The sequence below is a fragment of the Octopus bimaculoides genome, chromosome 2, assembly GCF_001194135.2.
Source record: "Octopus bimaculoides isolate UCB-OBI-ISO-001 chromosome 2, ASM119413v2, whole genome shotgun sequence".
Lineage (NCBI taxonomy): Eukaryota > Metazoa > Mollusca > Cephalopoda > Octopoda > Octopodidae > Octopus > Octopus bimaculoides.
The window spans coordinates 144,994,701-145,013,158 of NC_068982.1; the positions used below are offsets into that span (position 1 = coordinate 144,994,701).

Below are 18,458 nucleotides of genomic sequence, written 5' to 3' on the forward strand. Positions count from 1 at the left end.
ATGGATCAAATTCAAAATGGCTGACGACTAGCATCGCGCTTGAAACTGAAGAGTGCCAACGAATTTGAATCAAACTGTTTTGATCCATACATGTAACTCCCAATATATATATATATATATATATGTGTGTGTTTGTGTGTGTGTGTGTCTGTCCATGTTTGTGTGTGTATGTAAGGGTATGTATATGTATGTCGTGGTTGTGTGGTAAGAAGTTTACTTCTCAATCACAAGTTTCCAGGTTCAGTCCCGCTGTGTAGCACATTTAGCGTATTTCTTCTACTATAGCTTTCGGCCGACCAGAGCCCTGTGAGTGGAATTAGCAGACGGAAACTGAAAGAATCCTATCGCATATATACCACACGCTTGTTGGTATTAGATGAAAAGCTTCCATAAATGATCTACCTCATTTTCTCTGCGAAGATCGAATAGGCCGCCATCGTATGGATAGCTATTTCTATGTTTACTGAGAAATGTACTATGTTCGCATCTATTTTGAAGTAACTGTAAAAAACGATGTGCATACTTACTTTCTTTTTTTTTCTCTGAGGAATTTCAACCATGTTTCGTGGTCTGCTACCACAACAGCTCCTTTATAGGATCCAGTTAGCTCAAGACATCATCAGGAGGAACCACGTCTGGTTTCGGGCTCTACTCCTCTACCGTTATGACGTGTCGGGGCCACCCCCTTTCGGAGGTGTCTTCAGCTCTGGTGTTGGGTGCATGTCTTCTTTCACTGTTTGTGACTGCTCTAATTCAACTGTGGAATGTCCCTCGCCATAGTTATTTTCCAGGCGGTTCTGGCCACACGTCTTACAGTTCATCAACCCGCGTTGTTGAATTACTTTCTTCCGACATACTTTCCCTTGGTGGATTAGGATCCAGTTAGCTGAAGACATCATCAAGAGGAATCACGTCCGGTTTCGGCCCCCTACTCCTCTACCGTTCTGACGTGGCGGCCCCCCCTTTTGGAGGTGTCTTCAGCTCTGGTGTTGGGTGCATGTCTTCTTTCTTCTATTCCCTGGCCTCTTCGATGCAGCATCAACGAGTGTCAGCATCCGACTGATTGTCATGTCAAGGAGTAGGGGCCGAAACCGGACGTGGTTCCTCCTGATGATGTCTTGAGCTAACTGGATCCTATAAAGGAGCTGTTGTGGTAGTAGACCACGAAACATAGTTGAAATTCCTCAGATAATCCAAGAATGGAATAAATATCTTAATGCATCGCTACGCGTGTTTCTACAAATCACATATAATAATATACCAAATAATTGTATATATATATCAAATGGATGTGTTATAATACTGTTCCACATATACAAAATCAGCCATACTAACAATCCAACACCTCCACCATCATCTATCCCACGGATATCATTATGGTTTCGACACTTGGGCAGTACCATTCAATTTGGCGATGTAAAATAAGTGTTGTTTGGGAACAAACATACCAAAGAAACCACAACTTTCAAATACATTTACCCTATATACAACAGTATCAGTAATTATATATGCATATATATATTTGTGTGTGTGTGTCTGTGTGTATGTATAGAAGCTAATTTTTTATAGTGTTTACTTACCCCAACTCAACACTTGAACTTCTCTGGTTGCCTGGCCACTCTTGGAGGCAGAGGGTTCGCGTTGAGCCGTCAGCATAGCTAAAAGTCTCGGTCTTGGAATAAATAGCCAGCGGTAGCGATATGAGACAAGAGGCCAACCATATGACTACGATGAGTCCAATGACCACTTTCGCTGACATTCTCACCCATCGCATAATGGCCAGATATCTGAAAGAATAAGAAGAATAAGAACAATGAGAGAATTCAAAGACAAAACGATTATAAAAAAAAAACAACAGAGACATAAAAAAATATATAAAGTCATAACAAAAATTGCAGTAGGAGAAATTTGCAGTTGAGAAATTGTAGTTGATAATGCTAAATGTACATCATACGTGATACACTATGATGATGATGATGATGATGATGATGATGATGATGATGATGATGATGATGATGATGGTCATCATCATCATCATCAAACAGTCCTCAAAAAAGAATATTCACTGTTGGAATGGCTTTGATCTCCTTTTTTCTAGTCCATCGCTGACAAAGGGTTTAAATAGTAGCAACAACAACAAAAATGACTTTGAATATAAACACAAGAAATCATTGTTTTAGTTTCTCTTTGTAGCACACATTTGCCTCAGATATACTATACGACCGTTTGATATTACTAAAGCATTAATTTCTCTAGCACGTAACAGGTTTCCAGGTTTCGAAATAAAGATTTTGGTACGAGTGAAGAATTTTATTTAAGTACCAAAATATTTCCTGTGCCTCGTGAGTGAACTTAATAGATAAGAACTCTGCATCACGCGAGTGTATGTGTATATGCATGAATATTTATATACAGACATGTATGTGTGTGTGTGTGTTTATATATATACTGTATTGTGTTTCTATCTGAATCTGAATTAGTTTGTTTATGTTTCCGTTAATTAGCAGTTTGGTTAAAAGAAATGAAAAATACCCTGAGGTTGATTTGATCGACTAAACCGTTTAAGGCGGTACCCCAGCATGGCTGTAGTCAATGATTGAAACGCATAAAAGAATAAAAGAATAATTATTTTGACGTCGACGAATCCGGATCCTACTCTCTTTTTGCTTGATTTCTGTTTCAGAATTACTAAGGAGAAATTCGGTAACGCCAACAATCACAATAAAGCTGCCTACAGGAACCTGTTTGTCCATTCAGTTCAGCCATATAAATCAGAGCTTTAAGCTGCGTATATACGGAATCGAATGTCCGTTGTTAACAAGAGATGCAGTGATGCAAGCAATAGAATCACTTACACCAAACAGTTCCAAAGAGTGCTAATGAATAAAATGCATCTAGCATCCTTTACCAGTCATCGGCCAGATAATATCATCCAAAATAAGATTAACACCCAAAAGAAGATTAACACCGACAGCATCAACAGAAGCAGTGACGGCAGCGTTTGCTTGATGATACAATCACTGCTGCAATCTACTTGGCGATCTGTAAGGAGAAACTAGAAATATAGCTGCGCGTACTTTATACCTTTCATATAAAGTACTGTCTTGACTTCTAGGACTCATACAGTTTGTTACTCAATTTCCATGGCATATAAGTGACCGAGAGCACAACACTCTTTGTATACGGGGCGTCAGTACATCGCAGGGTCATTTACAACTGAGTGAATTGAAGCAACGTGAAATGGAGTGTTTTGCTCAAGAACACAACACATCACCCGGTCCGGAAATCGAAACCGTGATCATGCGCCTTCATATTTCATGAGAAAATACCTATTTGAGAATCAGTTCTGACCGCTACTCTAACAATAAATGAACACTGGTGAGCTGCTCTATAAACAAAGTAGGTATGAGTTTTTTAGAGTTTAAGTTGCGTGCAACACGCCGTCTAATAAGTGTGGCGAGTTTTACATTGAAAATACAAATCACAAACGGCACATCTGCGTAAAAGAACAGATTTATGCAAATGTTTTGTCAGTTTGAAAAAAACTGGAGAAATGTCATAACCAGAATATTACGATCGTCCTCAAAGTCTAGGATACTGAGTTTCATAAAATTGAAGAGGTTATTCTTATTAAAAAAGTTTTACCCCATTATTAGCACCAAATAAGGTGGTGAGTTGGCAGAATTGTTAGCATACCTGGAAAATGCTTAGCGACATTTCGTCTGTCTTTACGTTCTGCCTTCAAATTCCACCAAGGTCTACTTTGCCTTTCATTCTTTCGGGGTTGATAATATAAGTACCAGTTGAACACTGGCGTCGATGTAACCAACTTTCCCCTTCCCCCCAAATGACTGACCTTGTGCCAAAATTTGAAACCATTATTAACACAAATCACGAGCTGTCCGACGCTAATAAACTAATTTAACGATACCATTCCACTAAGCTGCACTCTACCAAATTCTCACGTATTTGGGCAGCTCAGGGCTAAGCTTAGTTTCCATTTTCTCTTCATGAGTGCACACCATTGCTTTTGCTTTGTTTTTTACTTTTGTTTCTACACGTTTATTTTTAATTTGCCTTGTGAATTTCTTAGACATTTCCAACTAATAATATTTTCTATAAGTTTAAGACGGCAAGCTGGCAGAATTGTTAACACGCCAGGCAATTAGCAGCATTTCGTCTGTCTTTAAGGTCTGTATTCAAATTCTGCCGAGGTCGATTTTACATTTCATCCTTTCGGGGTCGATAAAATAAGTACCAGTTTAGCCCTGAGGTCGATGTAATCGACTTAACTCCTTGCCTGAAATTGCTGGCCTTGTCACCAAATTTTAAAACCAATGGTTTCTATCGGTGAAAGGAAATCAGTTGAACAATTTCGGTGTCTGCAGAAAGTCTTGTGGCAGAAACGTTAGCACGCCGGGTGAAATGTTTAGCAGTATTTCGTTTGCCGTTACGTTCTGAGTTCAAATTCCGCCGAGGTCGACTTTGCCTTTCATCCTTTCGGGGTCGATAAATTAAGTACCAGTTACTCACTGGGGTCGATGTAATCGACTTAATCCCTTTGTCTGTCCTTGTTTGACCCCTCTATGTTTAGCCCCTTGTGGGCAATAAAGAAATAAGTAAGTCTTGTGGTGGATATTAGATTAAACATATCAAAATTGATAGCTTATCAAGGTGGTTAATATGTTAGGGTCGCTGGTATAAGCTTGATAACATAGAGTCCATAGCACGCGAGTTGCTGTTGTTTTGGCCAAAGTTAGTTTTGATATGGCAGACTTAGGATCAAAAGTATTCCAGCCATCATCGTATCAGATATAAAATATTTAGAACTACAAATATCCTTGATGTGTTAATAATCTAGAAGCGAAAAGGAGAAAATCGACAACGACTACTGTATTTCTTTTTTCTTATTTAACTCCAACGCTACATTTCTGAAGGCTGTACAACGGAATATTAAAAAAGTTATTGCGAGCAAGAAGTGTTAACCACTATTACCAGTATGGTAAGAAAAAATATTGCAGATAAAATTAGTAGTTTAAGCTATTTTAAAACGTGGTTAAGTTGTCCTTTGCTGACAACCTTTGTGTGAATATGTATAAGGAAAGAAAAAGAAAGAGAGAAAGAGAGATGGAGAGAGAGGAAGAGAAAAAGAGAAAGAGAGAGAGAGAGGAAGAAAGAATGAGTGAGAAAGAGAGAGAGAGAGAGGAAAAAAGAAAGAGTGAGAAAGAGAGAGTGAAACAGAAAGAAAGAGAAATGATTTGCCCTTGTAGTGAGGATTCTTCAGAAACCTTATCTGTTCAAAATCAGCAAAGAAGTCTAATTTTATTAACCCAAGATAGATTCAAGTACCACATCAGAATTTCCAGAAAAATGTTGGATATTATTTCCGTGCTGTTGTTGTAAAATACATTAGCTATTATCGCTCCAAACAAAGTAATCATTGGATACGAGTGAAAAAGGAATTTGAATAGAACAATAAACAACTTAAATATGGGATCAATTTGGTAATTTGCCTTCGATTTTGGAGATAATTAAAAAAAAAATCTAGGCCGCACGAAGCTGGTAACGTTATTTGCATTGTTGGTTTTGCTGTTGCTTAGTGTCAAGTGAGCTCTGGTCGAACAGTAGGACGATCAAAGGCATTACAGTTATGACCAGCCTAAGAACTTACCTACATTATCCATGTATTATTTTCTTTCCCAAGACAGGAGGGCATAATTTGAGTGGGGTGGGCAATCTAGCAGATCAAGCGGCAATACACAAGCTTCCGCGTAGGTTAGTTATTGTTGTTGATGTTGATATTCATTTTATGGTCAGAATATGGCAAAGCTGCCAATCAAACACTTAAGAGCACCAATGGGTTCAGTATCCAGGCTATACTGTTAGACGATGTCAAACATTAGTGATGAATTCTTTCCCGTGATCAATGATTTTATGATTAACCATAAGTCTTTTTGTTTCGGGATATATTTCCTTAAGATTTGGTGCATGAAATATCTAGGCTGAAGTTTTATTACTGTTTTGGTCATGATAAAGTGGTTGAGCCTGTAATCTTCACAGGTCCATCTAAACTGGAGGGACAGTCGGGGTTTAATGTTCCTGATGAATAGTCGATAGTCGACAATTGTGTATAGCGGGAACTTCTCAGGGGTGACGACATTCTGGGGAGGATGGACTAATCGTAATGGTCAATGCAGGACAAAAATGGGTGTAGGTGATAGGAGTACAACATAGATGACCTAAGGATGAGACACGGGTGAGTAGGGAATGCCTGAGTTGAGATGCATGGAATGTCAGCGCCGAGGAACGTAGGCAAGTCTAGTAACATTATAAAAATCAGAGAGAAATGGCAGAATGTCTGTGGGACATTCTGGAGTATATTGGTGAATGATTTTGAGTAGCTTTTCTTTGGATGAATCGAAGGAACCTATTTGGTGGCTCACAATAGGCTTTGAATTAAAATGTATCAGTAATTGCTTTGGTGATAAGATACGAAATGAAGAAACTATGTGTTGCAATACCAGCGACTCACACGTTCAATTACTGCGTCTATAGTTCTATAATTACAGAAAGATAGTTTAATTATTGACACTGAAAAATAAATTGATTTATTTTGTTCTGCTCAGAATTCAATAAGAATGCTTCTATAAAGAATATAATTATATCAAAATTGACCTTAGTCACATCGAAGTATTTTTTATTTTGTACCAAAACGCAAAGAAGGTTAAATTAACAGTAAATAGAAAGGTGATAGAATACCTCATATTCTATTTTTGGATTGTTAATAGCCTTTTTAAGACGTATAAATAGATTGCTTTACGAAGTAATTGTTTTGTTTTTTAAGATTTTAGTTTCAAGATATTGAGCAGTACTCGTTTGTATTTTCACAAACTTCTAGCGTTAGTTGCGTGACGTTTCTGTAAAAATGTCTAATTTTGAATTGCTACAATGGAATGATATATATATATATAACAAAGATTACCAGAGACAAAACCTGAATCCATTCAGTGTGGAAATAATACTGGAAGACATTTGAAAGTGTCCAAAACATATATTTTAAAAGCAAACATAATTGATAAAATGGCATTAATGGAAAAGTTTAATGCACTTCCCATGTGTTATTTTTACATTTTGCAAGAGAATGGTGATTGAGATATTTGTATTGACTACATGGTCAAGCATAGTTTTCTGTGGGAGACGGTAGCGTGTGATTCAAGAATGTGCCTCTTAGTTAAAACATGTCTATACAATTGTTCAGTGGAATATAGAATATTCAATACAAACTTGAATGCTATAAAGCTTCATGAAAGCATATTACGTAAGTCATGCGAACACTACATTTACTATCGGCTATCTGAGCACATATAAAAAGGAGGTATCGAAATACATTACAGGCAAGAACATATTCTAACTATCTATAGAAAAATTGTTATAACATGCACCACAGTTATCTATATGAGGTTTCTGATGAAAAAATCCCCAAGCCATCAATTCAATGCTAATATTCCAATATTTCCTAATCTTCAGCGCATTGAAAATTTTTTATCAATGCATTCAATCACCCTTACCGCACTTCTTACACTATTTAATTGTTACTAACATAAGGAGAATATATAACCGTATAGCATTCTTTAATTGGGTATCTAATGATATAGTCTTATTATGTGAAACGTCAATACAAAAGACAATGGAAAACACATACCAGCTCTCAGTAACAACAAAGAGAGGAGATCGGAGAAATAAAGTTGGCATAATGTTAAAAAGAGTTAAGTAGCAGATCTATCTATCTATCTATCTATCTATCTATCTATCTATCTATCTATCTATCTGTCTGTCTGTCTGTCTGTCTGTCTGTCTGTCTGTCTGTCTGTCTATGCTTCAATGTATATGCTTCAATGTATATGTGTAATTACGAATATTTATATATATATATAAGCAAGCACAAACTCACATTTACACACTCAAATACTGTCTCTCTCTTCTCACACACACACATTCATAATTATGTGTATATATTCTGGGCTGTAGAAAAATAAATTAGCTTTAGAGGAAACTATGGGGTTTATTTGTTACTTTTGTTATATTAATGTTTGTTTCGCTAAAGTAATGTAGCTTCTCTAAAGGTAATGTAATGTAATCAAAAGAAAGAAATTCACATTACTAATTAGTCTCAGCTGATGAGTGTTCTAATTAAACTTGATCTATTTCTAATATTTATGTAAATGTATTTTCTTTGCGAGATTTTGCTTCAGTTCATATTATATGTTCATGCTATAAACTTGGCTACTCAATATTATGGGAAATGAGAGTGGATATAAATCTCTGAATAAGTTAGTTGTTCAGCCTTGCAATTAAGACATAAGCTTCTTTAACGATCTTATTAGTGAATTGCAATGAGTGTGTGTGTGTGTGTGTGTGTTTGTGTGTGTGTTTTATTTGTGTGTATGCCAGTTTAATTGTAATACGATGTGTGTTTCATTGCATTATTGATTTCTAGCAGAAGCACATTGTTACATACATTTGGAGAGAGGTTATATTCTATTAGATCGATCTTCGTGATTGGCTTGTACTGTTTTATTACTATCCGATAAAAGACAAATTTACCCAAAACGGCAACTGTTCCCATTAACGCAAAACTGTTCCCAAGGGGCAAAACTAAAGATTGCAAAGCATTCGGCTTGTCACTCTACCGATTCTGCAACCCACCGTCCCATTTCATTGTATTGCATAATGATGTGCATATCTTTGACATCACATCCGACAAAATGCTTTGCGATACTTAGTTACAACTCTTCATCAGGTGAATTAAAATCCCATCGGTATCGAATTTACCTTTTATCTTTCAAGTGGGACGATAGAATAAAGTTCTGGTAAGGTACAGGTGTCGATATAATCGATTTGTCGTATCAAGTAGTTTTGGTCTTGTCTTTGGTTATGAAATCAACGTGATGAATACACATTTATGACCATCATGATATGTGACTTAATTGTGATTTCAGCTGATAAGAGCAACCCTAAGGGTCTAAGGAGATCGATACGGTTAATGTTGAGTTTAAACATCTTGATGTCTTCCCGATAAATGTGAAGGGAAAAAAGTAACTTAGAGGGGTAGGGATATAATATGTGTGAGGAGATGTTAAAAGATAGATAGATGGAACCTTTGTCCAATGAGGCAGTTCAAAGCAGCATGTGCTCATTGCAATAATGATGGAATACCTGATAAGGAGACATCAATCAATCAATCAGTCTATCGATCAGTCACTCAATGTGTATGCATGAGTGTGCGTCAGTCTGTCTGCCTGTCTGTCTGTCTGTCTGTCTGTCTATTGGTTTACCTATTTATTTATGTATGCCTGCCTGCCTGTCTTTTTATCTACCAATGTGTCTCTCCGTATATACACTCATATATACGACCACGCGCGTACACACACACACATACACATGCATGAGAAGACTATCTTACTTCATACACTAAAGGAAACAGTGCATGAATTAAGAAGAACGCAGGAAGAACTCAATACAATGAAATGTAAAATAAAATTCTTATTTATATATGTTCATGTACATACACAAACACACACAAACAAACAAGACCTACTTATTTAACAAAAATGCTACTATTCAATAAAATACTTCATATCACTGCTGAGTTAATCTATTCTTATCGGAAAATCGCCTCCACTCATGAATCATCCATTTCAGGCTTCTCTTATATGCTCCTCTGATCTACAATACAGGCATTCGTAAATGTACATAAGGTGTGCGTATATGTTCGGTAACTCTTTGTGCTACTGCAACTGGAAACATGTAACCCTGTACAACCAGTCACAACCTTACAAAGCCTGTTTGGTAAGGAAGGTGCTTTTCGTTGGACACCCCATAGGATAAAAAAAGAAAAAAACTCCTGACAAATGGAGGATGAACTCAGTAGAGTCAAGGCTATCCAAAGCTGGGAGTGACAGATCCCTAGTCTTTACTTAGACCTTTCTCTAGAAAGAAAACTCTGCCGTAATCCCTTATTTCACATTCAATGATGTACAACAGTTCGTCTTTATAGTCTAATGCCTACGTTGCTCACAGAGTGGGATCGACCCTGTGCAAGGCTTTCTTCACTTTAGGTACAAGCATCGCTTGATTCTGAACATCACTATTATGTATTGCATACTATGGGTTGGCCGTAATCAGAAAAAAGGAAAGCCCTTAATGAAAAATTCTATAATTATAATGGTATGAAGACATGGAACAGTGTAGATGACAAGTTCGCTGAACAGCTACTGCAAGATGCGCCCATCATTGGGAAATCCGTACAAAAGAATGTAATTCATTTGCAAAACTGAAAAGCCACATCTGTGCTGTTCCTGTTTAAGAGAACAATCGATTTCATCTCAATGTATTGCTTATATAAATGTTGTGTGTGTGTGTGTGTGTGTGTGTGTGTGTGTGCGCGCGCGCGCGCGCGTGCGTGCGAGTGTTAGTACCGAGCAGTAACTGTAATATATGTATGTATGTATGTATGTATGTATGTATATATTATGTATATATACATGTCCCTAAGATGCATACATATTGACATATATGCACACACTTAAAGATACGTAATACGAAAAGACTGCTACAATCGCTTTATTTTTTGCCACTAAAAATGTTTTATTCACACACACACACACACAAACGCAGATGGACAAACATTACACATACTGCACACACATATGCATTATACACACATACAACACACATATATAATGCAATGCAATGGTGTACCTCAAATAAGATGTTTACTCTGTGGACATCTACGTGTGTGGTTATATGTAATTTATTGCAATGTGACAAGAGAATGATAAACAAAATGACATGAAAGCAAATTATACAATAAATAACAGTCAACTAGAAAAAGTGAGAGATATATGGACAGTGTGGATGTGGTTTTGCTTGGTTTTTGTGTGATCAGCCTGTTGTAGCTCAGTGTTGTCTTTCAAAGGTCGACACTTGGCAAATATTCCCCTCTTAAAGGTTTTATCTTTTATCTTTTACTAGTTTCAGTCATTAGATTATGTCTATGCTGGAGCACTGCACTGAAGAAATTTTAGATGAATGAATCGACCTCAGTAACTTATTCAATATGCGTTTTTTGAAAACTGGTACTTATTCTATCGGATTCTTTTATCGATCCGCTAAGTTATCGGCACATAAACACAAGAACACTGACTGTCAAGAGGTGGTCACACACACACACACACACACACACACACGCACGCACGCACACACACACACACACACACACACACACACACACACACACACACACACATACACACACACATACACACGACTAGCTTTTTCCGTTTCCGCCTACCAAATTCAACCATAAGGCTTTGTTCAACTCGTGGCTATAGTAGAAGACACTTGCCCGAAGTGTCACGCAGTGGGACTGAACCCGGAACCATGTGGTTGGGAAGCAAACTTCTTACCACACAGCCACGCTTGAGCCTATGTTAAAAAAGGAAGATGAATTGAATATGGCTCAGTTAGTATCCTTATTTTCTTAGAACATTCCACCAAAAATATTCCTCATTTTAGATATTCGTGTGAAATAATGCCCACCCCGCTCACGTCCAGCTTCTGTGGAATTTATTAATAAAGTGAAAACTTAATGAAATTGTCGACTTTGACACATCATCAGCCATCATTTTCTGTTGATTGCTACTAAAACACACTATTCATATCTCAATACCACCAAAGATTATTTTTGAAAATGTGCTTAAAACACATATTTTCTCTGATTTAAATATTTATTTGTGATAAAAAAAAAATTATGATCCTACGACTTTACAGCATTTATGACAAAAATGACACAAACAATGACAAAGTAATCACAGCTATTAATTGACCAGTGTTGCTTGCAAACTAGTGCGGTTTATTTGTGTGGAGAAACATGCACACACGAACACATAGAGTCACACACACATCAGAGCACGCGTGCACATGTATGTATGTGTGTGTTGATGCATTTTTGTTTCAGTTTGAGTTTCTGTGACAACTGGCGTTGATTTGATTACGTCTTAGTTAATTACCTGTTCGATAAAATGGACCGATAGAATAAGTACTATGTATGTATGTATGTATGTATGTATGTATGTATGTATATATGTATGTATGTATGTATGTATGTATGTATGTATGTATGTATGTATGTATGTATGGATTCAAGTAATTCAGTAGTACTCATAAAAAATGTTCCTTAATGTATCACTCTACAAAACGTAGAATATATTGTACGATACGAGAGAAAACAAGGAATGTATAAGGTCATAAATGAAGAGAAATAGTTTGATGAAATTTTATTTAACAATAAGAAAATTCTAATATCACGACAGATTGTTTCGTAACTTAAAACATGTAAATAATCTATATTATTATATTTAATGATAAATAAATTACTTACATGTTTTTATGTGTATATGTATGTATACATGCGTGTATGTGTGTGTGTGTGTGTGTGTGTGTGTGTGTGTGTGTGTGTGTGTGTGTGTGTGTGTATGTGTTTAGAAATAAGAGCTAAAGCGCTCTGATGCTGCAGTCAACGCATGAAGAATAAGGATAAAATCAAGTTTATATTAATGTTCCCAAGTGCGTTTGTATCTCTGACTTGTTACAGAAAAGTGTTCTATGAGGATCCGTTGCAGTTGAGCTTCGATATGCATTTAGAACATTTAGCCAAGTGCCGCAAACAACCATAATAGTGAAATGTGCGCAAAAACTTTAAAAACATAAACATGAGTTTATCCTTATTTTTCCTACATTTGTCAATAACTAGTAATACTACCCAGTTAGTTAATTAACAACTATACAGAAAGCAAACTGGATTATGAAAATCTATGTGGTGCTTTAAATGAAACAATGCGCACAATTATATATATATATGTATATGCACACGCACAGTTTATACTATATATACATACGTGCACACACACGTACATGCACATATATGCTCACATAGAAATTATCCTTGACCAATGTGTATCAATGAAACATGGACGAAAAAACTGTAAAACTGGTGTTTGCAAAGGAACTATTTACTAATTTTGTTCACTGTCACCATCAGAAGTGCAGCAAACCTTTAATCACTCTTTAATTGTTATGTCGCTGAAATTATGTTTACCTCATAATAATGAAATTTAATAACAATGCAAATTGGTTATACGGTAAAATAAACATCATTATCTGTGACGCACGTATTTCTAATTGTAATTTCTGACTGATTACTGCATTCAATATAGACTGTTATGTGAAAATATGTCTGTTATTTGCAGTTCTAATCTTGATTTGTAGTTATTTTAGACTACTAGATGACTATGTAAGCCTACAAGCTACAGCGTTAAGTTAATTTGAAGGTATTTTAAACTGTTAGATGATTTTATAGACCTACAATTTGCAGGATTAATTTTTTCCCCTGCTTTTTAGGCTATTAGGTGATGATATAAGTCTACTATTTCCAGGGATAATCTTAATTTGTCGCTATTTTAGATGGCTATGTGATGCAGAATAAAATGTCTTATCTGAAAACACAATCGAACGCTAGCAAGAATGGATTGAAACTGAAGATTCGAAAGACACGAACCTTGGTTACCCAATACCATAGCTAGTTGACCATTTTGCCAAGCACAACAGATATAAACATTCTGATGTTATCTATATAAAATTATCTTTGTATTTTGCAAAAAGCGCGTATTTTCCAATTAAGATTGACAGGTGTTCATGCATTTACTTATGATACTATTTTCATAAACTCTGACCGATATTTTGCATAAATTGTGAAAGCTGAATGTATTGAATTTGTGACAGTAATTTAGTTATTATTAACCATGAAAAGGCGGTAAGCTGGCCGAATCGTTCTGATACCGGTCAAAATGCTTAGCGACATTTTGCTCGTCTTTAGGTTTTGAGTTTAAATGTCATCGAAGTCAACTTTTCCTTTCATTCTTTCGGGGTCAATGGAATAAATACTAGTCAAATACTGGGGTCGACTAACCCCTCCCTCCAAATTTCAGCCTTGTGCCTATATTAGGAAGGATTATTTACTATGAAATTATCTGAATTAGATTTCTGAGAATATACGAGGGTAAATAAAAAATTATCCGCACTTTCGTCATAGCATATTTTCATTATTGTCACACTGCCTTTTGCGCATGCGCGTTTATAGTTGGTACATTTGTGGTCACGTGATCGAAGTTTGAGCCTAATCGCGCCATTCTTCTTTCTGGCGTTACAGTGTAAGCATGGCCGCTCCACTAGCAATGTGTACCAAAGAAGAACAAAGTGCAGTGATCCGATTTCTCTAGAAAAGGAGGTGTACGATCAACAATGCAAGATACAGTGCTTTGCTGGCCAACAAATTGAAGCCAGCAATTTGCACCAAACATCGAAGCTTGTTGTCGAAGAAAGCTTGTTGTTTCATAACAATTCACGCCCACACATGGCCGTCTATAAACCATTAACCAATTGGGTTTTGGGGTGTTGGAACATCCTGCCTACAGTCCAGATCTCATTCCTTCCAACTATCATATCTTTGTACCTTTCAAAGATGGTTTACGAGGTCGTCTATTTCCTACGGATAATGTGAAGAAAGCAGTGCATAAATGGTTGCACGACCAACCGAAAACCTTCTTCTTGGAGGGAATACGCAAGCTTGTGGACCGCTTGACCAAGTGCATTGAAAAGGAAGGATACTATATAGAAAAATAGCGTACTTGTTTATCCCCTGCTTCTGTGTAAATACATTGGAATGCGTATAATTTTTGACTCTCCATCGGATATAACAAGAAAAAATAGTAACAAAAAAGAGAGACGATAAAATGAATATAAAATGCACAATATTCTGTCACCATAACTAAAATTCATGCAAAGGAGAACAAATTGAAATAAGCAGACAATAATAATTTCTAAGATGACAAGGAGTCAGCATTATATTCTAGGTAATTACAGCGTGGTTTTCACTGAAAGTTTTATGCTAGCCAACCAAAATCAAATCTCATCTCTTTCCTAGTCAAAACATTGTTTACTTTTTATTCCTTCCATCGTTAGTTCCATTAGTTCTTTGTTGACCAATAGAAGAACCGTGAATTTCATGTAGTTCTATAGCCAAATGGAATCCTTTTCATGTGAGTAATCACTTTCGTTTAGATTCCCATTATTCTTTTCTGTATCTTCTTTCTTCTTCTCCACACCCACTGTTCCCGATAATTTGCCTGCCAATCTATAATTCTTTCTCATCATTTCAAGATGATTTAGTGCTGCTGATGGCTGTAGCCAGAGAACGAACCACTCAGCTTCTTCGTTACTGGCTTCTAGCATTGAAGTGGAGATGATTTCTTTCGCTAAATCTCTGAGCTACAATCCATACAACTAGAAATAACTGTTTCTGGAATTTGTCGTTATTGTTGCTGCCTCCGTCGTTTAATGCTTTTTTCTTTCCGAGCAGAAAGGCCTTAAAATAGCTCTTTTTACCACACGTAACAGCTGAGGTTTCTGCCCTTCACCACAAATCTGATTGCGTCCATCTTTACAGCAACATTGGGTACAACTCCGGAATAGCTTTGTGGTCTTCAGAGACATCAGGTCTTTGCATATTGCGTGTTAATTCGACACTCATCATCTGGTCATACATACTATGTCACTAAGTTAACGATAAGCTAAGCGTTAACATTGGTATTGGTCTACTAATTTCTTTCTCTAGTTGTGAACCTTGTGTTTGCGGTGCCGGCTTGTTGGCAGGGGTATGTTGCTTACAAGATCTGCATGTTCCTCTTCCCATCCTTGATTTCGTTGGTCTGGTATACACTTTCTTTTGCTTCACCTAGTTTGAAGGAGTATAGATCATGTTATTCATTACTTAGTGCTTTTGTACCTGTCAATATAACAGCATATTGAAGTAATCATGGTTTTTAGAGTCCTTTTCCTCTTTGCTCTCTCTTGGATGAATTCCTCGAACAAGAAGGTACTATTCAGGTGACATATCTCTCCCATTTTTTCATGAAAACGCTCTATGTACAGCGAGTCCTCCTTTACATGGTTAAGAAAACTAACGTATTAACAGCTGTCTCTTATTTACTAAGAATGAATCTGCTCGTTTAATTAAAATTCTTCTGTTTGTCTTTCATTTTTAAATCTGTTAAATTTTTTTGTCAGGGAGCGTAAATGTCTGCATTCGTCACCTCTGCCTGACTTTTCAGAGACACGTACAACAACAACAACAACAATAATTACTACTACTACTACTACTACTACTACTACTACTACTACTACTACTACTACTACTACTACTACTTTCTGCGAAATCTGTAACGTAATTTCTGGTTTGGTTTGCAACTTTCCACCCTCTCTCGCGCTCTCTTTCTATATGAATGTATGTATATGCAAAGGCATATTTCTTAGCACTATCTTTAAAGACATTAAGCTATCACTTTCAAAAATAATAAATTCCTTTTTTGTTTTTGAGAACTAAGGGATCTTGTAACAATATTCCTTTTAATTTTTGGTACAAGGCCCACAATTTTCTAGTATGTGTAGTCTAGCCCTAGAACTTGAACTTACATCGACCCTAGTACTTGAATGGTACTTTATGTTATCATCAGGCTTTGTGTTAAGGTTAGTAGAAGTAGCCGGTACTTTATTTTACCGATTGTAATCGGATGAAAGGTAAAGTTGACCACGGCGGCATTTGAACACAAAACATGAAAAACCAGAACAGATGCCACAAGGCGTCTCACCTGACGTTCTAACTCTTCTGCCAATAAACTTCCCTATATGTGCTTCTAGCATAGGAACAAGACCTGGAAATTCTTCTGTATGTGTATCTGTGTCTGAGTGTGTGTATGGTAGGGGAAGAGGGTTACTCGATACGATATAGTCTAGTACTTGAAGGATACTTTATTTCATCCATCTCAGAGAGATTAAAGGCAAAGCTAACTTCGGCAAAATTTGAAATCACAACGTGAAGAGTTGTGAGAAATACCACAAGCCATTTTGTTAGACGCTCTGTCGATTCAACCCGTTCATAATATGATAATTTCTTTTATTAGCCACTGGGGCATAGAAGAGGGGAGGCATTACAAGGAAAGAAAATTTGTGTGGGGATTTATATAAGGGCTGGAGAGAAAGAAAGTGTAAAGACAGTGAAATGCGATAAAAGCATACATAGTATACAAAGTATTTGATAACATGAATGATGGAGTCCTCCTGATACAGGAGTAACTTCAGCTAGAGTCAATCAAGAGACCCTACAGAACCAGGATTACTTTAACCACCAAAGGTATGAGCCTTCTCTCCTGCTCCCCAATCTTAGAGTAGAGCCATTCACTCTAACCATTTTTTCCACAGTCACCCATCTTTTCACCAATCGACTGAAACGTAGCACTTCCCTCTCCACTCGCACTTTCCTTTCCAAGTGGAGCTTATAAAAAGGTTGATTGATGATGGAAAGTAACAACAACGAGAATGATATTTCATAAAAAAAAAACCGAGAGTGGCTTGTATGACACGTACAAAAAGCTAAAAAAATCGTACACATATCGTACACATATCTAATACATATACATTTACACACATACATGTGAGACATTCATTTACAATTATAAATATAGACAATATGACATAGCTTTTTCCTTTCTTTTTCCTTTCTTTTTCCTTTTTCCTTTCTTTCACCATCGATTTGAAATAAAAAAAAAATGTAGATGGTAAAAGTTGTTTCTATCGCTATAAAATTCTCCTCCATCTGTTCTTGAATCTAATCAATTGGAATACGTCAGTAGGTTTTGGCAGAATCTTTTGTCATAAAAATTGTTCTGAAGTAATTATCAATGTCGAAACCAGCTTTGCAGAAATGACAGAAAATTTCACCTTGTTAAAATGAAACTAATTAAATGTTCTAAAGTCATAAATGAATTGTTTAGAACGAATAAAGGAAAAAAAAAGTTTTCCATTAAACGTTGAAAATTGAATTTGCTTTAAGTTTTAAACTTAGTTTTAAAATTATCTCCCCTTTTATTTGAGAATTACTGACATGCTGTTGTGAATGCATTGCTTTACACCCGCGTCGTTAAAATCATATATCCACAACCAAGGATATAAAAAAATTATAGGGGAGGGTATTCATTACATGGGATAACGAATAGTCCTCTATGCCAACGTGTCTGTGTTGGACGCCATGTTTTTAAGAGATTCCAGAAATTCTCCATGTGAGATTCTTATATGAATAGATGCACACATCTCGGTGCATGCATCGACAGTTCAACCAGCACACCAACTCAACCACATATTCACAAACACTGGGAATTTGCTTAACAGAAAAATGGCTTGAACTCTCTCAAGAACTTAAATCAAATTTAAAGAAAAATCATACAACACACACACATGTATATATATATATATATATATATATATATATATATATATATATATAT

At 36.3% G+C, this 18,458-nt stretch overlaps 1 protein-coding gene across 1 annotated transcript in view; it reads right to left on the reverse strand.

Moving 5' to 3' along the window:
- The window catches only part of LOC106880286 (tachykinin-like peptides receptor 99D), a 234,156-nt gene that overhangs the window by 44,269 nt on the left and 171,429 nt on the right, over window positions 1-18,458 (reverse strand). The window contains exon 4 of the mRNA XM_052965651.1: window positions 1,581-1,787. Within this exon, the coding sequence (XP_052821611.1) occupies window positions 1,581-1,787 (207 nt within the window). The remainder of the gene's footprint in view (window positions 1-1,580; window positions 1,788-18,458) is intronic.